This window comes from Phaethon aethereus, assembly GCF_964289735.1.
Source record: "Phaethon aethereus genome assembly, chromosome: 23".
In the NCBI taxonomy this organism is placed as follows: domain Eukaryota; kingdom Metazoa; phylum Chordata; class Aves; order Phaethontiformes; family Phaethontidae; genus Phaethon; species Phaethon aethereus.
Window position 1 is genome coordinate 2,881,386 of NC_138599.1, and position 25,689 is coordinate 2,907,074.

Consider the following 25,689-nt stretch of genomic DNA (forward strand, 5'->3'; position numbering starts at 1 on the left):
CTCTCTGCCCTCCACCAGTAGCTGGCCTTGGGCTACAGCAGCTCTGAATAGGTCCTGTTGGATGGCTTTTTGGAAGGCAGCAGGAGCTGAGCTGAGCTGACAAAGGGCCCTGAGGGAAGCGTGCTGCCACCAGCATGGGCTGGGGGGAGTCTGCAGGGATCCTGGGGAGGTGGCAGCGCTGGACCTGGTCCCAGCGAGAGCTGTGTGTCCCCACCCAAGGCAGAGCCAGGTGACAGGGTAGAGAGGCATGGGAAGAGCTTTAGCCTGTCATCGCTCCCAGTGGCTGGGGCCTCTCCATTTCAGGAAGACCTTTGGGCCTCCCCAGCTTGGGACCTTCACCAGGACTTAACAGCTATGGTCATATAAACACACTCAGGACAATGGGGCAACTGGTATAGCAGAGTTGGGTTGGGGGGGTGCTACCCAAGCATGCATGCTTCCCAGGAGAAGCAGAGCAGCTCGCTCTGCAGAAGCAAAGGGAAGGGCATTGACAGAGAGGGAATAAGAAGGTGACAGCAGAGCACAGGGTTACGTTGTTAAGGCCTGCAGAGCTTTCAAGGTGATTTGGAAAAAGTCCTTGTTTCCTGTAGTAAAGGCTATTCCCTTCTGCACCTTCCCTCTCCCTGGCAGAGATTAGAGCAGTAAGGTTAATATAGTAGCAGGTACATCCATGAAAATCCGCAGCTGAGTCTTCACTCCAAGTGCTGCCAGCTCTTCCCTAAATCTTCAGGAATCAAGGTGCCTCGTTGGAAGTGGCTCCATTGCCTTTGTTGACGTAAAAGGGGCGGTAATGTGACTGCAATGGAGAATTTGGGGCATGTGAGTTTGACCTACCTTCTTTTTCTGACCACCTATACTTCACCCTCCTAGGTAGCCCAACAACACATATCTTAACATGCTCCTACCTTAACACCTTCAGTCTTTCCTCTTGCAGAGCAACACTGCCTCATTTCACTACTGGAGGAGCTGGAGTGATCAAATGCAAATGGTCTTGCTTTTTGATTTATACACATGCTTTGCATGGACTTCATTCCTGAGCCAAATGAGTCTGTGCATCATATAAAATCTCAGACTATGACTCATGGTTTGATGAGAGGTTTCTGGGAGAAGAGGAATGTCACCTTTATTTTTATGCTTCTGTTAGTGTCTTTTAATTGCTCGCTAACTTGAGAACTCATGGGAGTTTTCACACTTAAAGCTATGCACAATTATGCGAGCGATCAACTAAAATTACATCGTATTTATTTGTGCTCTCTGGCTGGCAAGCCAAAACTCTTGTGCATGGAAATTCTCACACAATGGCGTATTGTTTATTCTATGCCTCTACGTGTTGCAGGGCTCAGCACTAAATGTTTGTGTAAACAGAAGCATAAGTGGAGAGATGGGGCAGAGCCTAAAGGAATTACAGTATTCTGTCTCTCCAGCTCTGTTTACTGTAGTCCCTAATTGTGTATCTCCTCATCAGGACCTACCCCTGGAATTTCATTCTTAACTGCACCATTACAAATAAGCGACACGTGGCAAAGTTGTGTCGCACAGTCTAGTGTTGGCTTGGGATGACTGCAAAACACAAAAGCCAATTTATTGACATAATCTTTAGCCTGGACGAGAATATGCTTACACCAATGAAGCAGTGACTAAGGCAATCAGGAGCAACTGTGGTTTTGTAATGTCTGATCTGTCTTAGGTTTGATCCACTGCCCAGATCTCACTTGGAGAAGGTGGGAGAGACCTCACAGCAACACAACAGTACACTTTTGTGCAGCGCACTAGTGCAGGAGGCTGGAAGCATGGGCAGAGCAAACCCAACCCATCTTGCTGCTCAGTGCTGACTCCCAATACCTCCTGCTCAATGTTCCCTTTTGTTGAAATTCTTTTCATTTTATAGCTTTAATTTCCAATACAATTAAGAGATGGAAAAGGGGGGCTTCATTTTAAAGAACTCCCTGTAGGTTAAAAAGACATTCCTCCTTAAACAGTGTAGTCCTTTTTAAAAATTCGTATTTACAGAGCTTTTAGAATGTGTATTACTTAAATACTTATTTAAGACTATTTTAAAAGCTAGATTATTGGACCAATAGACCATAAAAGCTCCTACAGAACTACTGCAGTCCAGAGTGTGTATTTCTATTTTGGGACCTTTTAATGCTTATATTTATCAATTCAATTGTTAGGTTCAGGACTAGCTGGTGAATATAGGCTATAAAAATAAAATAGCCACTACAAGTGTATGCATGAGAGAGAAAGGGAGACGGAAAAAGACTGCTGACTTCATGTGGAGCCAGGCTTTCTCTATGGGGATTAAGGAAAGCATGGGTTGTGCTCACGGAGCATGGCACACTGACTGTAGTGCAGTGGGCTGCTTACTGCTAAGAAGACCATACCTACATCCACCAGTGTCCAATGCTGACAGAGACTTCATTTCCCTCACCAGACTTCCCCAGTATAACACCACCGTTAGGGAGGATAGGCTGGTATTTGAAATCACTGGGAAGAGTCTCCATCTGGGCACACACATGATGAAGTAGATGATCTTTTAGAAAGGTGGCAATCAAACACCAGACAGAGAAGATACTGCAAAACTTTGCTGTTCCTAAGAGATATGTTTTGCTGTAGCACATTCAGAGAGTCAAGGCTGGATTTTCTGAGAGTGATACAGTCCAGCAAGGAACATCCCTATCACTGGCATTCATCTCCTGGTGGGGCCTTGAAAAGATAGCAAAGACATACTGCAGTCCTTAGGTAGCCAATTCCTAACTGTTGTGTATTTTCTCTGTTTTATTCTTTCAGTGTGGGAATGCTCTCAATCCTTGACCCTCTCCTTTTTACAAGTCTTTTTTCCAGGGAACAGTAAATAATCTTTCACAAATGTATAATCAGAATTAAAAAAATAGGTTCTATCTGCGGAATGGGGGCAAAAACTTGACAATCTTAATTCAGATCATGCAAGATCTTAATGCAGCACAGTGTGAATGGATGTAAAGAAAAAAAGATGAACTTAGTATTTCTGTGGTTATGCATTAACTGTTTGTTAACCTGGTATATTTTAAGATTACAAGACCTAAAATATCACTGCCCTCTGCCCCTTATAATGGACTGTTACCTGTCTTGTGCTAACACTGCAAAAGGAGTGACTTACAGATGTTCTAGTGATTTATGATCGTAGTCTGACCCCTCACCTTTGATATTGCATCTGCCCACTGTAGGATGTAATTAGCAAGATACTTTTATATGGTTGTCTTTGGTGTAATTTACACAATCTGTGCTTTCTAGATGTCACAAACTACCACGAGTGTATGATAGCCCTGCAGGGAGCAAAAGCACTACAGATAACAGCATGTGTGCTATAATATTTGTATAGCTTCTAGAAGCCTGGATCAAATTTTGGACCAGGGCAAAATCTTTTCAAAATGCTGTTTTGAAGTATTGATTATTCCTACAACCCAGAACAGTGGAGGCAGGGGGGGTTAATCTGCATCCCTCTGTGGATGCAGTTAACCACAGAAAAAAATAATAGAAGCTGTTGACTTGAAGCTTTTCCTTTCCCATCTCCAAAGGACCCAAGCCCTAGTCTCAGGTATCCCTAGAACAGATAGGTCTCTTGCTGAAGCTGTGCACATGCTTTCACACCAAGGGTATATTTCTTACCAATACAGACTGCTTAGAGGATTTCCATGTCTGTGGCGTCACCTTTGCAGACTGATGTCTCACTATTGAAGGATAAGCTGTGACAACATAAAACAGCCTGTTACAGATCACTCCCTGCCACCATCCCCATCTCCTCTTGCGAGCGTCAAGATGAGTAGCAAGACTGGAAGTGCCACATAATTAGTATTGCATTGCTTAACATTAAAATGCAGCCATTTCTGGGGTGGGACACAACAGCCATCAGGCAGATGCCTATTCCACCACCCAGTCAGATAGGAAAAGGGAGTAAAGAAGGTCTGTCTAATTAAAATGGCTGAGGAATGCAGAGAGGTGGAATGCAATCAGTCCAATTAAATTTAGGCCAAGTCCCGAACTAAGCATTCTGACTCTTGCAAAGAATACTATAAGGTATTTAATTAGTGCGAAGAGCCAAGGCCTGGGTTTCATGTCAGAATTTAATGACAGTGCCTCTGGCAGCGTGATAAGCCCTAACCCCCTTCTACCACACCAGCTCAGTTCTGCTTCAAAAATAATACCAGCCCTGCTGAATCACAACCAGTTTCAGTGCTATCAGGCAATGGCCTTTCCCCACCATCTCCCATTCGCATATTAATCGGACCTGCCTCTGCTTGGCAGGTGCTGATGCTCTTGGATTCCACCTCTGGTGCCCTTGATCTAGTGGGTAGTGAAAAGAGGATTATGAGATGGTGAATGGGGGGTTCTAGTTCAGATGAAGGAGGACAGGCAGCTAACGCATATTGTTTTTGAAGGTTGTGCTCAGTGTGGCTATTATTCTTTCAGGACAATAGCTGTTTTAAAATACTGATGAAGCCAGAGGGGTGAATGGCCATGAACATAATTTCCTAGTATCTTTCTGTGCCTCGTCCCTACACCTCTAAAATCATCTACAATTCTCATCTCTATCCATTACAAACAAAATTTAAAACCCCTTCAACTACTCACTAGATATAACTTACTAATACTTTTTAACACTTTTAAATAAACTCCTGTTTCCCTGGTTCAGCAGAGTAAGTTGCTCATATAAACACGTGCTTATATCTGGGAGATTGACAGTCAGGGCGGGAGATATGGGCCAGGTGTAGGACTGCTCCAGTCTTCTCTGGGGGAGCAAGAACAGGACTAAATGTCTTATCACCTAAAAAAGGGGCAGAAGGAAGGGGAAAAAACTAAATGCCTAATACCGGTCTTAGTGAAGAGGCTCCCGTCAGACTGTTTGCTGAAGTCACCAGGCGGATTCTGTCCCACCGAGGAGAACTGAAAAGGTAGCTTAGTACCATTGCCTACTGGAAGATAGAAGAGGTTGTGTTATTCCATGGTGTTGCTGCAGTGGGGAAGCCTAAGCATTTCAAAACACACCCTGTAAAACTACTTTCAACCAGCTTGGGGTAAAATGGGAACTAGTAGCTTTGTCCCTTTTCTCTTAGTAAGAAAAGGCAAATGAAAGCAGTCAGTTGTGGGGTCCCGGTGTACACAGTGTGCGAGTGTGAAGAGATCCCAGTGCTCAAGGCAGGAAGGGAAAAGCCTTTCTCTTGAGAGACTCAGAGTGCAGGTGTGACTGAAGAGCAGCAGCTTCCTTGCAGGTAAACTGCATCTCCAGAGACTGGAGTAATGAGGCAAAACTACATAACTGCTGAAGCTCCCTTGCTTCCAAGCAGTTGAGGCTTTATTCAAAGCTCATCGAAATTAGAGCAAGGCTTCCCCTCCTGGCCTCCTTGGGGTCAGGCTCTCCTTGCCAGAATGAATCTGAGAGCAGAGATGATGAGAGGGAGACAGCCCTGCCTGTGGCATGAAAAGCAGGAACAACTTAGGTGTGGCTATGAGTCACGAGAGCTCCCCCAGGTAGAATGGCTGTGGATGCTTGTAGGCTGCCTCTGAATGAAAAGAAAGGCAGGACCCTCTGAACACGAACAAAGCAAAGTAAGAAAATATAGGTGAGAAAGAGGAAGGTGGGGATCTGGGAAGAAAAGGCATGACTCGCTGCTGCTGGTTCTTGGTATACTATCTCAAAGCACCCCCTCCCCGTTGTGCTCGACGCTGTTCAGACAGTGAACATTGGGCAGGCTCTGTCTTTGAGAACTTATGAGCTAAATAAAAGTTGTATGTGCGATGGAGAAGAGCAGTTTTGTGCTTCTGAGACTGGATGAAGGTATTTGGAGTCCACTCCTGGTTCTGCCACAATCTCCACAGATTGTCTTGGATGATGTTGGCACTCCCGTTGATTGCAGCTGGTTAGGTATCTCAGGATCTTTGCAAATTGGCACCTATGTTTTCCATCTTCTTCTTTCACTGTCTGAACAATGAGGACCAGGTATGCCTTTCCCTCCTATATACAAAGCACCTAGAGCACCGAGACCCTGGTGTGGGTGTACACAGACGGTGCTCATAACCCGGCTAAGAGGTGGTTCTGCGAGTAATTGACAGGTGACAGGACAGCTGAGAGGGGAAGCAGAAAAGGTTGGTTAGCTAGCTAGAAAGCTGTGGCACGGGGGGTTAGATCCTTTCAAATTGAAGTCGGAATTACCCGTACCAAGTGTTTCCTCAGTTGCTTGGAAGGAGGAAAATTCCCATGATCGTGGGTTGAAACTGGCTGTAAAACAAGAGCATCCAGTTCAGCAGTCGGCTCCTGATGAGCTGGCTCAAAGGCCTGTGCCTGGCATTGCTCTATGAAACAGTCCCCACCAATTTGGAAGCAGCCCCAAACCAGAAATCTGGGTCCAGGGAGTAGAGAAAAGCCTGGTCTTTTTTTCTCTGGGTTCTAGGGGATGGTGAATAGACTTCTCATTTAGAGAACAAAGCGCTCTCACTGCCACACAGCAGTCTTTAGCTGTGTTAAATTGCCAACTCAGGTTTGTCTACTCAACATGACTATTCTGCAAAGAGACCTGCAGGCAGAGGCTTGTATTTGGAGCTCAAGAGACACAAGTAGAGGAACGTTTCTTGCTCAAGCGCGCATTGTCTCAGCCACTGTGACAGGCAGGTATGCCAGTGTTTAACTAGGACATCATGCAGTGATGCAGACTAGTGCTATTCTACGCCTTTTGTAAGACTTTGGACTCCCAGAAGAGTGAAAAAGAGATGAATACTTTGAGCTGTTATGCTGCCATCCTGTGGACTGCTTTTTTATTTAAGTAGTGTTTCTATTTAAGCAGTTTCTGTCCCTCTCTGTGTGCCTAAGTCCTTCTACTCTTCATTCAAAGACTGCCAAATGCACAAGATGATCTTTCCAGCCTCCTCCTGGCTTTGGCCAAATTGTTTGCAACATCAGGAGAAGAAAGCTCAGTGGAAGAGGACAGAAAAGAGTGTCGAGCAGTTGAACAGATTGTTTCTCTATTTTTTAGGCAGCATTTGAAACCTTTTATGTCTCCCCTCTGCCTCATTATGTCATCCCTGCAGGCAGATTCTCTGTGATGCTGTCTTTAATGACAAGAGCAGTGGAAGTCTCCTTGAATTTAAGCAGGGCTTAAAAACCTGTAAGTTCAGCTCAAATCCAAGCAGTTTCTTAGTATGGGCCACTGAAATCAGCGTAAAGCACTACTTGGGTAGTATGCCTCAATGCAGCAAACAGACTTGCCGCTGTGGCCTCAGGCAGAATTTGCAGTGACCCAACCTAGCTGAGAAAAAGGGTGTGTTATAAAACTATCATGAGCTATTAAAGGATTCTGTGCATATTATGGAATGCAAAGGATGGTCCTCTTTTTTTTCCCTCCCATTTCATGGTCCTTAGAAAAGATGCAATCAGATGCAGTGCTTGACTTCTACATGACACATTGACAGAGCATAGAAAGCTCTAGAGAGTTAAATGATTGTGGGTACATTGCATTATTTATCAGATAATCCTTTTCTAGCCAGCATGCAAGCTAAGTGGGTCATGTCTCCTGTTTTGCCTACTGATTCATTCTGTTCCCACAGTCCCCATCAGTGTGGTTTCAGCAGCTGGTTCCCTTCTACCAAAAGGGATAGGGATCATGCTTGAGCTCTCATCCTGGTGGAGAATCCACTGCTGTTCAATCCACATTTCAGCAGAGACTGTGTGTGCAGTCACGTGCTTTGGGTTTTTTTTAGACAAGGGAACTTTGTTGGTAGAAAACATAGCATGAGTAGTTTTGGAAGGCAATGTGTCTGTGCTCTCAGGAAATGTACATGTGTAGGTGGAACAAACGCTCCCCCAGTATTTGTATATTCAAAAGTCCATTGCAGGAAGCAGCAGCCCGCTGAACTGCAAGCCGCTGTACAACCCTCACACTGCTCCGTAGCTGACTCTATCCAGCAAGTGTCCCCACTGGCTCCAATAAACAGCACTAAGTAAGAAACCTGTGTCTAGTAGTCCCTGTTGATCCCTCCTGTCTCTCGGCACATCCTTCAGGAGGCTGGGATGCGGGATCCCAGCTGGGAGTCCCTGCTCCCAGGTCTCAGCAACTGATCCTCCAGAGAGGAGCCGAGGAAGTCCAGGCACTACGGTCCAGAGCACCGAGCAGCCCAGCTGTGCCGTGCTACGGCACTGCTGCAAATGGCTTTTCCCTTCCTTTTGGCACATCAGGTTTCAGCCCTGTCCCAGGCACGCAGGGGAGCAGCGGTGCCAGAATGGCATTGTCTACCGCGTTCCTTCCATCGCCCTCCCCCACCCCCAACTCTTCAGAGGCATGTTGGACCTTCTCCACCTGAACCCAAAGCCTTCCATTTTGGGTAGAGATAGGTTCAGCCCATGCAGCTTTAGAACTAACTTTCAACCGCCCCTTCAGGTTGCGGACAGTTTTGGATGCGGGGCCGAGTCTCTCCCCAGCGCCGGCAGCTTCGCTTAGCAGAGCGTGCGTTTTCCTGACAGCGCGGGGCCTGGAAAGCCCTGAAGCAGCTGGGGCAAACGGCAGCCGTAACCAGCCGGGCGGTGTCTGGAGACGGGCTCCGTGCAAAGCGCGCCCCCGTTGGCAAAATGCCCCTCTGCAGCCGCTGATGAAGAGGCTGCCCCTGACCTGGGGGGCCTGCAGGAAACGGTCCTGCTAAAGGCTCGCGGACGCGGAACGGGGCGTGTTGCCCCTGCCCCTGGTATCTGCTCCAAACGGCATCCTCACCCCCATAGTGCCGGGCAGGGCTGCCAGCGAGCTGCCGGGCGTGAGCCGGCAACAGAGGAGAAGGGCAACATGGAAATCCAGAGAAAGGGCTCAGTGCCGGGGTCCGGGTCATGCCCCTGAAACCCTAACGACAGAGCAGGCGACATGGCGACACAGGGGAGTGCCACTGCTAATGGCTGGCATATCCCTTCGCCCTGCCCGCCATCCGGCTTTGCAGAACAGCAGCTGTAAACACCTGGCAACGCAGGCAGGGCCTTGCTCTCTAGGGACCAGAGGAAATTCGGTTACTGATTTTGTGCTACGCTTTCTGTTCTTTTGTTCCTACACGCGTTGCTTTGCCTAGGCTTTTAGCATTCTCTGCTTCTCGCTCTGGAGGTCCGACGTTAATTTAGAAGTAGACAACTGCCATTTCTGCCATTTTACAACTGAAGGTGTTGAAAACAGTCATTCACTCCAAAGACTCATCCTATCGTGTTCAGGTAACAATTGGAACATAAGCAAATCACCAGGGCCCTTGTTGTCAGTGTCAGAGCTCAGAAGGGAACCCCAGGCTCCTGCTTTTCAGAATACACTCCTCACTGCTTCTGTCCTTGCCCCGTAGGGGAGAAGTATGTTTGCTGGTGAAAGTAAATTCCTAGTGCAGAGCAAGCCTAGTGTAGCTTTCACACTTGATAGCACAGTGGGGGAAGCTTCTGGGGGAGAATAACACTTACTTCAACCCAGTAACACATGTTAAAACTCCCCACAAACTACACTCTGAAAGAGTTCAGCCGCTCTAGCTCTCCTCCATAGAGTTGAGAACCTTTGCTGCCTTGTTTGAAATGAAAAAGCAAAAACTTCTCAAAGCTTTATAGGTTGGAGAGAAGACCTGGCATAAACAAATGCAGAGCGACTGATCTGGTCCAGGAAACAGCAGGAAATATGAGGGAAAGCAAATCTGGGGATGAATCATTAATGAAGTTCCTTTCCTGCGCTGTGTTTAGAGGAAGCCTGACCACCAATAGGGTGCCATACCTTTGGGAGACAGGAACATGGAAAATCTCTTCAAGTTGTCGGGCTGGTTCCACTCATAGTTGTTCATCATGTACCGGTGGTCACCTGGAGAAGCAGAGCAGGGCATGAGCTGGAGGAGGCAGTTTAGTGGCCTTGAGAGGCATGGGAGGAAGGGGAAAGGGATAACAGACTGGAATTGCTTCCTGAAGTGCTGCAGGAGAGATGATTCTGCCCTTTGAAAACAAGTTCCTCTATTTTTTTAATTCCTCTGTGGGACTCTTGGGCTGTGAGGTAAAGCCGTGCTATAGCTGCCCAGAGGTTCAGCCTGGGATAAAAGAGAAAGCTCCCTTGGAGGCGAAGCATAGCTGAAGCATTCGGCCATTCAGTAGATACGCTATCTGCAGAAAATCCGTAGGGACACTTGAGGGTTGAGGCATTTTCCTACCAAAATAGTGCTGTGTGGCTAAAAATGTATCCCACTTCAAAAGCAGTGGTTTGGGTTTGGCTTCTTTTGTGTGTTTAACCTGTGCACAGTGCTGGCTTTCAACCAGCAGATCCTGAACTGCAAGTATTACAAAGCTCAAGAAAGTCAGTGTTGGGAGGGCTCAGTGGTTTGGTTTCATCAATTTTTAAAGAAAGATGCTAATCTGAGTTGCAAACAGCTCTAGCTTCCTGGGCTCTTTGACAAGGGTGTTTGGTTCAGGCCTCATGCAAAGTGGATGAAACCTACCCTTTTGCCAGGTTTTATGCAGCCTGGTTTTGGTTTTCCAACACTGATGCACAGGAAATGATGCTCTATCAGTACAATTCCTCATGAAGATACTTTCTTTTAAAGCCTCAAGTGTTATATGAACCTACTGTTCTGTGCAAGAGGGTAAATTTTGTTCCCATGTTTAAATAGTTCTATTCTTTGATTCTTAAGTCACTGAACAAACTTTTATGTTTTTTCTCTAGTTTATTTCTGTGTTATTTAAATTCCCTGGATGCTCTCTGATTATTTTCCTCCTTGCCACACTACTAAGTGGGTACCTGTTATGACAACTGAAAGAAAGTGGATTCCCTTTGGAGTCTGCTATTAAGCAGGTTTCATTCCATTAATACAATATTTCTTCCTGGGAAGTTTTTTACACTAGAAGATCAAGCTGGGTGCAAATGAATTCATTGCAATGACTCAGGGGGAGTCTGAGTTAATTAAATCCATTAAGTAATTGTGGAGTTATTTCCTTGCAGTCACTAGATGTAAAGTGCTGTCCTCTTTCAAGTGTAACTGTGGTTTGAAAAACGGAGAGCTCTGAAATTTCTGAGACTCACCTTAAATAACATTTCCTAGCTGAGTAGATACCACTGTTTTTCTCATTAGGCAGACTCCAAGCTGTGTCTGTTAAATCCCTGTTAAAGTTCCTGAAAGTGCCCAGGTTTCTGGCAGTAGTTAATTGTTGCCCTGCTCAAAAATGTTTTGGCACTTGAATCCCATGGATGTCAAGTACCATTGAAGACTTCTGGCCTCAGTAACATAGAGGGGGACCCTAATTAAAAGTGATCAAGTGATCAAGAAGTAGTCAGTCTTTATCCAGAACTACAAGAACTGAACATATGCACGCTTTTGTTTGGTTATACAAATGGACAAGAAAAACGTATTTTCTTCAGGATTGGCAAAAAACAACTCAGCAGATGGAAGGTAACTTCCTAAGTTATGGTAACTTGAATGCAAAGTGCTTTTATGCTACTCATCTAGTTTTCAAAGTGCTGTGAGTAGTCAGGCATCCAAAACCCCTTTGGCATTATGCCATCCCAAAGTTTGGAAATTCTGCACATCTCCGGGTGAACAAAGAAGAAGGAAGAAAAATGTACAAAAATGATTTTTGGATCCGAGCTGTCTGTCATGTACTTGTATTAAGTTACAGCCAAATCTCTCGGCAAACCTTAGCACAAGGAGTGTTGAAAATGACCAGGTACGTTGCAGTGTTAAAAGTTGGAAGATAAGTACTGTTTGATTTCTACTTGAAGGGGTACTACTTCAGGGGTAGGGAGAGTTTAAAAATCTGGCTCTAGCTATGCATCGTGAGCACTTTGAATGCGATTCCTGACTTTTCTGAAAGGTTGATTCTCTGGACCACAAGTGTCTGGTCCATCTAATTCAGGTCTAATGGAGAATGATGGTGCTAGATAAAAATTAATGAACTGTTTGCAGTGAAGGCTCCTTGGGGCCAGCGGCTTACTTTTTCTCTCTATAATGTAGGAAGGCAGCAGGCTGTCACTTGATGAATACTAGTGATTCTCATTACAGATCTAAACATGCTCTGGTCCCATACCACCTTCATACTTACTGCTCTAGATTGTGAATGCCAGTCAGGCTGATTGACAAAACCAAGGCTCTGAAAAACATGAGCCAATAACTGAACCCATGTTGTTCTGACCTCTATTAGTCTTTTCAATGGGCTGCTTTTTGTCTGGGTTTTGGGGTTTGAGGGAGGTTTTGGCCGTTTCTTCCCCTCCTCCTTTATCATATCATCTTGTAATGTGGATCTGTTGCCTTTTCTGTTGCCCAGGAAAAAGGTGGTGTATTAATATGGGAGGAATGTTTAGTGAGTACTGTGAATTTGAATGAAATAACAGTGATCTTGCAGATTTTCAGCAGAGTTCCTCAGCTGCCTGTGTTGCGAGAACTGGACTTGAGTCAGTTCTGCATCTTTTCAAGTCACACATGCTCCTGGACAGCAGAGTGCAATTTATCCTCACATTACCTATCCATCTTCTTGATCTTTATTGTTCTGGTATCTGAGGTTCCACAATTATTAATAAATTATATCCTTATAGCAGCCTGGTGAGATAATGATTAATTCCGATCCCTGTTATTCTTAGTGCAAGAGGTCATTTCATGGGATTAAGTAACTTGCCCAAGGTTACAAAGGCTGTTTGTGGGAGACCTGGGAAGTGAGCCTCAGTTGTGGAGTCCCATTCTAGTGCCCTGTCCTCCTAATCTTATGTATGAGCTTGATGCAAGACAAGCCCTTTCTGCAGAACTAATTGGGAGACACAGAAAGTAAGTGGGTTCTAAAACTTAGAAGGTTCCTTGCAGTGCTGTGATATTGACCGTAACTTTCTATTCACATAAGAATGATCACCCATTCTTAAACATCACTGAAGCGTGGGGACCCTTTGGCACTGCACGTCCCTTGAACAGTGTGGCTCAGGGCAGGTGGGAATCAAAGCTCTCCTCAGTGGAACATGCAGAGAAGTACGATCAGGGAGGGTTATGCCAGTTCAAGTTACAACTTAACTTGAACACCAAAATGGAGACCTTTTTTACTTGGAAAATCTGTGATTAGATTTTCAGTGACAGGTGCTTGCAGGGTATTTTATGTTCCAGCCAGGCAAGCAGTGGCTGAAACAGGCTGTTGTAAAATGGTATGTTATACCAGCACAGTAAATGTGCCAACCAAGCTGTACAAATAGGCTAATGACAGGATTTCAAAATTGCCATACCAGGGTGGCTACAGTCACATTTCTGCCACTGCCTTCTCAATTTCCCTGGTGAGCGCTGAGTTGCCTTAGCGTATCTGTGCAGTCCTCCACATAGAAACGGTTGTGCTAAACATGCAGGGGCTTGCTGGAGCCTGGTGCAAAGCAGAGAGTCCCTGTTGGCCTCTTGCAGGAGGGAAGGGTCACCGTTCTCGACCCCCAAGTGAAGTGTTACCCTGAAGTCCCACACAGGACATGGCTGAATCGATTAAAGACTGCAAAGCCATAACACGCAACAGCACTCAGGGAAGCGGGGTTAGTTTGGACCCCTGGGTCCCCTACACATGAGATACTTGAAACCCCTGGCAGTTCAACTGGCTCCATCCTCACATAGGTCTGGTAGGATAGCTCTGATATTTCAGAATGAATTCCAGCTACAGGTAGTGTCTCTCCCACTTTCCCTAGGTCCTTGCTTACTTTCTCCTCTTTCAGAGCACACTCGTCACACTTCATCTTCTCTGAGCTAAGCTATGCCGAGGGAGGGAGGGAAGGGGCAGATCTGAGATACTTTACCATTCTCCATGTGGTTCCTCTCTATGAAGTTGCGGCCCAGGTCGGCCTTGCAGATCTTCTCCACATGCCTCATGCAGACATTTAGGAGGTCATCCCTGAGGAGTCCCATAGATGGGCTCATGCTCTCCCCTTCAAGCAGCACACTGTATGTTGGGAGAGATGGAGGGGGGACGTAATTCCGCATCAAAGCCCCAAATTCCTGCCAAAAAGAAGGGAGGAGGGGTTACTGAGGAACATAAGAGATGGAGGCTAGATCCTAGGGAACTGGCCAATGCTAGGCTCCAAATAGTGCAAAGGACAACAGTGAAGATGAAGGGGGCAGACAAATGTTCTGCCCATAAGCTGGAGCCATCTACAAAAAATTGGCGTGCCTAAGTTCATTCTTCACCTACCACAGCAGAGACAGCTTCAAATGTCAGGGCTGGTTGCTGCCATACATGTGCGTTGAGCTGGAGAAGATTAATGCATCTCATACCAGCTTGGGATACATCTTTGGGACAAATCCTGTCCTCAAAGGAAAGGAAAATGAGATCTCGGTTACCTGCAGGAAGAGCACAGAGTCACTGATCTGGTGGATCTGCTCCCTGTTCTCCTTGTCCTCCCGCAGAAGCTTTGCCCTCTCTTCCAGCTCATCCACAATTTCTTTCACATTCTCTGATGCAATCTTTTCCCTCTGGTCCAGGGCAGACTTCACTTCATCCCTCTGCCTCTCCAGGTCACGGATCAGCTCTTTGAAATGCTGGTCCACTGTGGCTTTCTCATTAGTGGTGTAGTTCTACCGAGGGAAGGGGCAGAGAGAGGAGGCAGCAGGAAAAGACACAGGAGAAACAAAATCTTAAACTTCTTAGGGAGTCACTTGCTATAGAAGGATACAGAGGGGGATACATCCAAGCATTCTCAGCATTTAGACTGTGACTATGGAGACTCTATGTATTTAAGTCTTAGCACTAGAAAAGTTGTGCCAAGAGAAGTAATACTTGTTCTTGGTGTAATTGTGTGTATGTAATCTGCAAGACATGCTGTCTTCCTAATTGTAAGAGCGTATCTTTTATTTAAATTCATTAACTTCACTCTTAGGTGATATTTAAAAACACTGTCTAACCTTCTAAATCATGGTTCTGGCTCCTCAAGAATTTGAGGACCAAATTCCCACCATTTCCATGGATGAAAGGTGCTGAAACACTTTTTACAAACCTGACCTCTAGGTCCCTCTGAAATATTCCTCAGAATGACTGTGGGTGTAACTATATTCAGAGTTAGGATTTCTAGGTCAGATTTCCAATAATAATAATAATAATAATAATAAAGCAAACAAAAAGCAGAACTGGCAAGCCAGTTTGTGTGTACCACATAAAAGGGAGAAGAATGCCTTTGCCTATTAATATTATGCAAATTTTCTGGGGTGTCTCCAAATAGTGTTTTCACTGCCCTATTCAGTTAGGGTATAAATGAAAAAAATTACTATATTCTAATGCTCAGCGTGGTGAAAGAATTACAAAGGAGCCCTATATCAGTATGAAAATAACTTGTTTCATTATAAACATGATGTTTGTTGGTGTAACTGCATCTATGCCTGTTGCCGTATCTCTGGGCAATCCAGAGCTCTCCTGGAGTTTATTTTTGTGTGTGGTCTAGCAGGAAAAAAAAGCAGCACACCTTTGTTTCCGAATCAGCCTGGTTACTGGTGATGGAAGAACTATAAGGGACCCAAAGCAGGGAGGTGCCTTGGATCATTTTGTAACAAGGCTGTGCTGCCTCTTCTTGATCTCCTGCAGGGTATGTTGCAAGATGACTTCAGTGGGAGTTGTTGTTTCCAAGATTTGGCGAGAGTGATGAGATAGAGACTGGGTAAGGATGGAGTAAGAGCTGGATATGTCAGAGAAATTGAGGAAAGGGATGTGAGTGGAAAAGAAAGGAAAGTGACAAATGCAGGAGAAAGAAGTAAACTTAAAAGAATATCCCATACGCACCTTGATGCGGTCCCTCTCCTTCTGCCACTTATCCATTTCGTCTTCTACCTCAATGATCTTCAGCTGCAGTTGCTCTTTCTGTAGTGAAAGCTCAGCCTGTGAGAAAAGGGGAGTATGATGAACTGGGGTTGAAGGTGGCCTACTTCAAAGAGGTGCTGTGTTTCCACTTATGCATTTGGCCCTGAACAATAATAGCTGGGAGGTACAGGTTCCTGGCACTGCTTGAAGTAGAGATCATGTGCTGACACTGGACAAGATCCCAGACCTTCTGCCTGGGTCAAGAGATTCAGCTCCCTCAGCAAAGAGAGCAGCAGAAGCACCCACCTACTAGGCTACCGTCATGGTGCCACTTTAATCACATCAGAGTCATTAGCTGGAGGGAGAAGAAGCCTGTTTCAAAATTCAGCTGCGTATGCAGTGAAGGGCCCATCCCAGGGTGTGCCTCTGCAGCAATAACAGTTTTCATCTAATTACGGAATGACGTTTGATGAGTGTTGCAACAAGAGGACGATGCCTCCGGCAGGAATTCTGTTTAGACAGGATTGTGGATTAATTTGCTCTGAATTGAGAGAGCTTTCATGTGATGATGAAGCTGGGGAATGCTTGGAAAAAAAAAAATCACAAAAGAAGGAGGGAGGAGGCATAGTCAACTGTGCTTGGCTTAGATCAGCAACTTCACTGGGATTCATTTGCATTTCGTTTTGCACTGCCTTCCCAGAGAAGCTCAGACCAGACAATTGCATACAAGGCAGTTCAAAGTGGAACCCGTGGAGGGCTGGGCAGCCACGCACTGGCATAACGTGCCAGTTGGTGTGCATGCCATATCTCTGGATCAGACCAGGACCTGGCTCTTTAGTAATGCCTTGCGCCGTTAACTCTGGGCAGCCCCTCCCTTGGTCGTTCATATTCACCACGTCCCTGCCCAGCACATCATGACAAAGCCTTTGTTTACACATTTCAAGATCTTTCTGTGTTTTATGTGTGTAGAGGTTGGTCACAGCACAGCTATAACTACAGGCAATCTGGCTATGGGACACTTATCCCCAGAGCTCTTTAGGAACGACGCAGTTGGCAGAAATTACCCATATTCCACAACTAAGCTATGTCACGTTAGAAGGGTTCTGAAAACCCACTGTTCATGTGGGATCCTTTGGCAAATGGTTGTATTACCCAAAAGCACTTACATTTAGGCCAACAGTTAGAGGCAGGGGAGATGAGGGATGGATAAATCCACTCCCACAGCAGCTAACACAGTGAGGTCTCCCTGCTGTTAAAACACAAGGTGTAGTTCACTGCTTTGCCACTGATCCAAGAACATGATACAACATGAAAACTGGGGTCTTCTCTCATGATCATAGTTGCCCTTGGGGTGGGAGTTTAAGAGTTTTCAATTCTCCACTGAAGGGGTAGAAAACAGCATCACATAATGAAGAGCAGGCAACAAACTGTCAACCAGCTCAGACCAAGGAAATCAGCCCATCAGGGCTCCTGTCTTGGTGCCAGTCACCATAGTGTCTGAACATCCTCTTGAGCTTGAATCAAGCACAGCTGCATCTGAGAGCCATTGACTCTAGCTGTTCCAATTTAGAAAATTGCTATTTATAGAGGGAAAACAATTTGATAGGGGAAACAAAAAAGGCAAACGTACTCAGAGGTATCTCAATGTCAGAAGAGCTGCATCCTCATACTGTCGTTGAAATTGTCCTTGCTTGTTGAGAGTTAGGAGAGCACTGGCCCTCTAAATAGTATCCATACACCCTAACAGCCTTCAATAGTCAACTGAATGCAGTCATGAGCTCATATTGTACAGGGGTTCAGAGCAGACATGGAAGGGTTTTGCAGTACAAGATCATCAGGGAACCATATGGGTATCAAGATGAGAAAATTTGCTCTACTACTAATCAAGAGAGTAAAGGCATGAGCTTGATCCTGTAGTTTTCACATTTTCAAGGCAGTGACTTGGAGGAATGCATTTTTTTTTTCCATTTTTATGTGCACTGTGAGATGTCCTCTGCATCAAGACACAAAGGTGTGCAACCATCTTTGCACAGCAGGGAAATGCATTGAGGTAAAAACATTTTAGGTCCAGATATCTATTGCACTGCAGTAACCAATGTGAGAAATTACACTAATGCAAGTTGTTTCCCTGAGCCACAGAGCTACATCCAGATGGCATTAATTGTTAGCAAAGTAAAAAGCACATCTCCTGAGCAATGGGAGGTCTTGTTTCCCTCTTCATTCCTAAATATCAGGATGTTCTTATGACAAGAATGTGAGTGAAATCATACAGAGGGGGACTGGAGGGACTTTGGGGGGGAAGAGCAGACCTTTCACAGCCACGTAGACACTCCCAAACACAAGGGGTTGGAAAAGAAAGGTAACAAGAAGAAAATTCAGGTGATGGCTGGAAGGTGGTGATAAAAATATTGTACTTTTATAGTACTTTTTAATTAAGATGGGTCTCAAAGGAATTTTGCAAACTATTACTTGCTCAAAAGTGATAGCTAACTCTTAACAGCTTGTTGCAGTTATAATATCCCTTCCACCCAGAAAGGTAGTTTGGGTGCCTCTGGGATGGGATGTAACAACTATTTAAGAGCAGACCCACACTACAATTTCGAGTGAGAATTATGATTTGCAAATGGAAATTACAGAGACAGTTCCAATAGCTGGAATGTAAATACCACAGTCATCGAGGTTCAGCGTGGGTTAAAACGCCCATACTGAGGGCAAAAGGAAACATTAGTACAGACACTAGCAAAAGAGGTGAAGAGAGGTGTTTCACTTCATGATAGTAGAAACATTAAAACTAGTCTTACCATAGAAAAAATTGTTTAAAAGGGGGTCCAGGGAGACTATGGAATAGTACAAGGGACATTGGCACAAGAAGGCGGATTTGGTAGGGATGCTCTGGGAATGAACTGCAATGTAAGGGGTTCAGCAAAGGCTACTTCATTATGTTTTTAAGGCCCTGTTTGGTCTGGCTGGAAGATTGCTTTAGCTGTCCACATATATCCTGCCACTCTAAAGCACATTTAGAGTGTGGTGGTTACAGGTAGCAGGAACAATCAACTTCTCAGCTTCGTTCTCTATGGAGAAACTTCTCAACTAGCTTTCTTCATATTTCTCACATTTTCCAGGGTCAACAATCCCTGATCCCCTCACATGATGGACCAACCAGAAAAATCCATTGGGTGAGACTTGGGGTTCAGAAGGTCCTAGTGAAAGATAATATAGCAGCTCCGCCCATTGTGAGGGGAGTCCGTGCAGTGCAAAAACAACAATAACAGGGAAGAAAATCTAGGAAATACAGGTTTAGACCATTCAGTTTGACTATAGCAAGTTGAGAAACACTAGCCCTGAGAGGATCCCCTATTAAAGTCCAAGTTAGTTAAGACAGTCAGGAGGCCTAAGAGAAAGTTCAGAGCGTACACCTAAAAATCCACTACTGAACCCAGCCCTTGTGCTGTAAAGGACACAGAGATGTGAGATTGAGTCTTTCATCATGATGCAACAACTCATTTTTGCGAGGCAGCAATACAAGCATCATCATGCCTTAATGCTCTGGGAACCCGGTCCCTGAATCAGGGAACACCCCTGTGTCACCAGCCTGGAAGAACTATGTTAATTACCTGACAGCACCAACTAAATGCAATAATGAAGCTAGAGAAGAAGTGTTTAAACTAGTTGTCCCAGTACAGGGCCTGTGTTGGAAATTACATGGCTGAGAAACCAGAAAATTGTTTGAGACATCATTTCTGCTGGTTTTGCCATTACATTTTTCTATCAAAGCTTTTGTTAAGTGGGTGCCAGTGGGCTACAATCTCTGGAGACTTTGTCAACATCCTGCAAAAATGCCACTAGTCACTGCATGAGCTGAGGCCAGAAAAGGCTCTCTGCTTTGCACATTTTGAAGAGAATTCCTTACCAGCAAACTGTTGGATTTTCCCTAGGTTCTGCCCTCACTGTTGAGGCATTAATGCAAAATGCAGGCAAACAGGCAAACCTACTCTCAATCACATTTTGCAACAGGTCAACTTCCCCAGCCTTCGAGCTAGGAAGAATGTCCTGCAGGTAACTGCACCACCTCTGTGGAAAGAGCATCTATTCTAAGCTGTGTCCACAGAGCAACCACAAGTAGCGTAGATAAGGTCTCCCAGCCACATTGTGCCCTAACTTTGCATCAGTGGGAAAGGCCAAAAGCCCTTCCACTGGCACATTGATACGCTCTTGTTTGCTCTCTATTCAGACAGTGAAAGCCATACAGAGAGGGCTCAGATGGAAATCCCGCTGCATCCATCTCTGTGGACAGTTGACTTCAAAGCCTAGTTCAGACTCTGTGAAGTCTCCCCTTTTAAAAGCTGCTTTGTTGAAACGAGGAACACCCAGCTCCCATTTCTGCATGGCAGTTCTTTGCTGCCTTTTTAAACTTGCTGTACAATGTGAACTTTTCTTTAAAGTCAAAGAATTAAAGAAAAAAATCAAAGTGCTTTTCACTAGAACTGACCTGACATGCTGAGTACTAAGGCTGGCGCTGGATAGTAATGCCAGGTTATTTACAGCTCTGTGACTGGCAGGCACATGTGAAGTTGTCTTGTTTTGAGAATAGGCCTGTAAAACAGGTTTTGAATGAAGGATCCCCTTTCAAAATGAAGGATGCTGTCTGAAAGGTGGGGTCTGGTTCTGCTGATAAAATATGCTGACCAGAGGGTTTTATTGGAGTGTACAGGCTGCTGCTGACAATTCTCAATTTTCAAGCGTGTGTGGTTATTACCCAGCCTCACGGACTTTTTCTGGGTTGTTTCTTGTACTGATTCTGGTGGGGGCATTACTTTTCCTTTAAATCTGTAGCAGGAAACTAATGCAAAGTGGATCTGGGGAAGGCATTAAAGGTTTGCTGGGTAAAATATGCTAATAGCACTGGGTGGAAACTCAGAAAAAATGTCTCTGTCTTCCCTGCCAAGTTGTCTCTGTCTGACCCCCTATGCCTTTCACTCTTGTCTGCTCAGCAGCACACCAGGAAAAGGAGGATGAGTGACTCTCACCCAGGCTCCTGAAAAGTGGAAGAGGCTGCTCTCTTCTCCCTCTGTCTCAGAGACAGAGAGATATCAGGCTTTCCACTGCTTGCCTAAGTGCTGTAACTAGTAGGTGTTTATATACTGGCTTGTTTGCATTCTTCTTCTTTTAAGCTGTACTGTCTCTGTCTGCACCATGGAGCAAGCAGAGTTACCTAATTCTACAGAGGAATCCTAAGGCATCCTTTGCTTTCCCAATACTGAAGCACAGCACCTCTCTTCCCTAGAGGCCTATAGCAAATATAAACCCATGGAAGAGACTGTAACCTACACTAATTCTGCAATACAAAAGTAATAGATGTACCTAAACCAAGCATATTACACCTCATTCTGTGACAGTTTTGTGCCACCAAATTGCTGAGCACCCAGACTGACAGTCAGGCTTAAGTGCATCACAGCATAGAACACTCCCCCCCCCACCCCGCTTCGAGTTCTGCTGGAATCCTCTCCAGGTTTGGAGTGACAGTATAGCCAGGGACTGGGGAATTCTTGCAGATAAACCAATTGTTCCTTGACAACCAACACCCTGTGAAAGGGTCTGTCTGGATACTGTGGTATTCTGGTCACCAGTCGAGTGGCATAGTTAGCAAATTTGGAGGCAGTAAAACTACCCTTGGAGCTGCTTGAATGTCAAGCTGTGAAAACGGGGCAGGGATGGGGTTGACCTGATGTGGAGTTTTTGCTTGCTTTCCACAAAGGCCAGCAGCACCAGCCACACTTTGCCACGCTTTCAATTTGTGGTCATATTGCAGCTCAGCTGATTCGCAAGACTTGAAAAGAATAGGTGGTGCACACAAGGGACTTGGAAACGTTCATTCCTCTTTGTGGTTCTTGCTAAGGCTCCACCAATGGTGAATAAATCAGGGCTAGGAGTAAACATTTGTAAGCAACAGCTATCCTGTTAATTGTTTTTGTCTGAGTGAATACTCACTCAAGTTACAACATGATCAGAACTTGTTGTCAGGAGAAACTTGCACATGTGTATGATTCATATTGATAAAGCCCTAAATCCTTTAGGCTTAGCAGCAGCAGAAACAGCACAGGACAGTACAGAAACTAAAGCACAGAGCTAACAATGGTGGCACAAGGACTCTGAGAAAGAAATCAAACATCACTTACATCTTAGGTAAAATCTATGGTTGCCTCTTTAAAAGCAAGGTATTCTAGGTCCATCCAACCACAGGAAGAAGGCTCTGGACAGCTTTGGTTCCTCAAGGAGCAACTGTTAACCTTTTTTCAGTAGAAACGGGTAAGAGGAATTGGACAACCTGGCAGACACTAGACACAGCTTTATGAGAGTTACGCATATGCTGTGTTCAGACCTGGCATCAAAAACACAAGAACAAGCAATTATGAAACAAACAGCAGGGCTAGCAAGCCCTGCAGGAATTTCTTTAAGAAAGACTGGCTGAGACATGGAAGAAACCTTGTCTGGTTTCAGCAAGGCTGCAAGTTGGAGATGACATTGCAAGAAAAGACCAAAAATTTGCATGAGGACAGAAATAAGCTGTAGAGAAGATGCTCTTTGAGCCTTCTGAGATAAATCTTCCTAGCACTTTAGAAAGAGTTAACTGTTCTTCCAAGTTAAGGATAAATCAAGAATTTCCAACAGTGGGTGGTTGTATTTGCCTGTTCACCACATCAGAGCGCTGGCTTGGGCTGTGCTTAAGACTGGGATTTAGCAGATCTTAGTGCCCTTCCACTTTCTGCCATGGACTGTCTCTGTGACTTTAGGCAAATTGCTTTACATTACCGTTTCATGGGTCTCCTTTCTGTAATCTCTCCTGTCCTGTGTGCTTAGATCAGAAGGTCTCTAGGCCAGCACATGCTCTTACTACAGGGACGTACAGCACCGAACATGTTGAGACCCTGGTCTTTACTAGAGCTAGTGGAATAATCATACACACACCCAGAAAACAAAGAGCATGAGACTTTAAGCAAAGGTGCAAGACTTTTCATTAGAGTGAGAACTGTTCCACATACGAGCTTCATCTCCTTAGATGTCCATCCTCTAAACCTATTGTAGTAACACTTCAGGGGAAATTATAATGTTTTTTGTTTGCACCAGGGCTTTTTCTTCATCTAAGCTTCAAAAGACTCTTCCTATAGGTGAGGCTCGGCACTATTATATCCGTAACACAAAAAGAAAAGAAAAACATAATCTCACTCTAAGTAGCTGAGATGGACATTTTCAGTAATAACCTAGCAGACACTGATCTGACTACCTGTATTCTGGAGGTCCTGAACTTGAGCAATGCCCCTCCACCTTTCAGGCTCTGGGTAACACTACACAAACTCTGTCAAAACCTGAGAGAGTTTTTTGAAAACTTAGCATGTAGGGCTTTGATTCAGCTTCTGCTGAAAGTCAGTGGTGCAAGCAGGGGTGGAAACCAGGTTCTCCACAAACCCCCCAATCCAGTCTGCTACACAGCACCAGTGCTATGCTGCCGTAACCAGCCACTAGCAGAACGACAATACCATTACAGCAGAACCCAAGCAATATCAGTTCTCCACTAAACGCTTCCCATCTACCACCCCTGCATCCCAGAATTACGCTGCAGACATGATTTTAGAAGAGACTGTAGGCTGGAGAGCAAAAGCTGTGGTGTAATACTGAGGTCCTTTGGAAAGGCTGATGGGAATGTGCAATAAAAAGAGAATTACCTCTTTTCCCGCTTTCTCAATCTCCACTGTCACTGTGCTGTGGTTCTTGTGCTCTTGGAACATGCAGAGGTAGCAGATGCACATCTGGTCTGTCTGACAGAACAGCTCCATGGTCTTCCCATGCACAGGGCATTTTCTTGCTTCAAAGTCCCTGATGGGGTCCAGGAGCTGGTGGTCCCGGAAAGCTGCTCCCTCCAGATGGGGCTTCAGGTGCAGCTCACAGAAGGAAGCCTGGCATACCAAGCAAGACTTCACGGCCTTTTGCTTGTTATCGATGCAGGAATCACACAGAACATCCTCGAGCTTCACCCTGGGCCGTGACCCAGCTGCTCTGTCAGGCTTGTTGAAGGTGGACCTTCTGAGGTCCCCTGTCTCCACCAGAGGGAGGGAAGTTTTCTTCAGGTCCCCCATCTGCCCCCCAGAGAACAATGACTTCCTCCCTTCCCCTTCACTAGGTAGGAAGCTCTTTTTGGAATCCAAGGAGAAGAGGGACTTCCTGAGATCACCTTTTTCTGCAAAGGAGAGAGGTGGTCTCCTCATGTCTCCTATCTGTCCGCTGGCATATTGCATCTTCTTTGAATCTGCCGAATCCATGCTGAAGTAGGTAGATCTCTTCTCATCGGATGACTCCACAAACTGAATGATGGGCCTCTTCCAGTCGCTCCCAGAGAAGAGGGAGCTCTTGATTTGCCCTGTCTCCAAAGAAGCACCACCAGTGCCCTTCATAGCTTCTTTCTCACCTCCACCAGGGTTTGTGGTCTTCTTCACTTCTTCTTCTTTTTTGGGGGCAGATGGATTCTTCACATCCTCTGGCTTCCCAGTAGTACCATTTGTCCTTGCTACACTCCCTGTTTCCATCGTCTGAACAGGGCAAATTGGCTTCACTGCTCAGTCTTTCCTCCAGCTCCTGTCTCTCAACCCTCTACAAAGCAGCTATGTCTGCCCGGTCGTTGTCTCAGCAAGGAGTGATAGTGGAATGCAGGAAAGTTTCTGCCCAAGTGACGCACCTGGAGCTCCTGCAAGGAGGAGGAGAATGCCTGGATTATGCTAGGTAGATGCAGGGAGAAAGAAAGAAACAGACGTTGCCAGGGATCAGAAGCTACAGCTGTGCAGTTAATTATACAAGTCAGTCCACACCCAGGAACATTCTTGTCTAACCAGGTTTGGGAGGAAGGGCTGTTTATATACATAGAAATGTTGGGGTTTTTTTTTAAATCATTTTCATTAAAATGTAGCAACCAGTTCAGCCGCTTGTTTCAAAAATAATTTTTCTCGTTGTTGCCAGGAGCTGAGGTTACCTCCTTGCAGAGATGGGCAGGGTCGGAGAGACCATGAGATGCTGAAGATGGGTTTGTTAACTGGGTCATACACAGGCACAAAAATAATTATGGTTGTAATTAAAATGAACGCCTAGAATAAAGCATTCTTAAACTGGGTTCCCCTGAGGCCTTACTGTATTCAGTAGGACAGGGAGGGGAAACGTATGGGTAATACTGGGTTTAAAAGACCCTATTATCTTTATTTTGATTTTGATGTTGTGTTTGTGAAAGGTCTACCCATCTCAACCTGGAAATAGCCCAAACATGTATCAGAAGAACACAGCTGACCTGAAGTAAAAATGGGCTAGTTCTGTTTTTCCCACAGGCCATGCAATCTCCACTAGTAGAATAAAACCTCCACTGCCTATTTCATTGCATGTTCTCACTGAGATAAGCGTTCAGGTGTATCTTATGTAGCTCTTCTCATAAATGTCTGCTGAGCTGAGAAACATACCTGGAAGAGGAAATATTTTACAGCTAGATGGCCAAAATATTTCTTGTAAGAAAAAAGAACTGAGAAGGAGTTTTAAAAATAGGTCTGTCTCCACTAGCTGTATTCCTGGGAAATATTCAACTTGTTGGAATCACAGCAGATTTCAGAAGAAAAAGGCTCTTTATAAACACTGGTGAACTGAAGAATTCAATCAGCTTGAAAAGGAGGTTGATCTTCCACTCATGTATCAATTTAGCATAGATTATGCTCTGAATTTCAGTGAGATTGCTCTGAGGTTAATGTCCAGGGTGTAAACTAACTATGCCTAAGATTTGCACTTAATTTAATTTTTGCAGAATGCAATGGTGGTGTTGCTGGAGAATGTGATTTTTAGCCTGTAATAATTTCTCATTAGAAATCTGTAATGAAACCCCCGTGGGTAGTGTCCTAAGTAGTCGAGGAAAA

At 45.1% G+C, this 25,689-nt stretch overlaps 1 protein-coding gene across 1 annotated transcript; it reads right to left on the bottom strand.

Moving 5' to 3' along the window:
- Positions 1-733: 733 nt before the first annotated feature.
- TRIM29 (tripartite motif containing 29) lies at positions 734-24,330 on the bottom strand (the record flags this gene model as incomplete). The annotated part of the gene is made up of 9 exons (XM_082010014.1): positions 734-796; positions 3,649-3,725; positions 4,851-4,952; positions 6,197-6,256; positions 9,750-9,833; positions 13,764-13,962; positions 14,305-14,538; positions 15,734-15,829; positions 23,473-24,330. The coding sequence occupies 9 exons, from the start codon at positions 24,328-24,330 to the stop codon at positions 734-736; spliced, it is 1,773 nt and encodes a 590-aa protein (XP_081866140.1).
- Between the last annotated feature and the right edge of the window lie 1,359 nt (positions 24,331-25,689).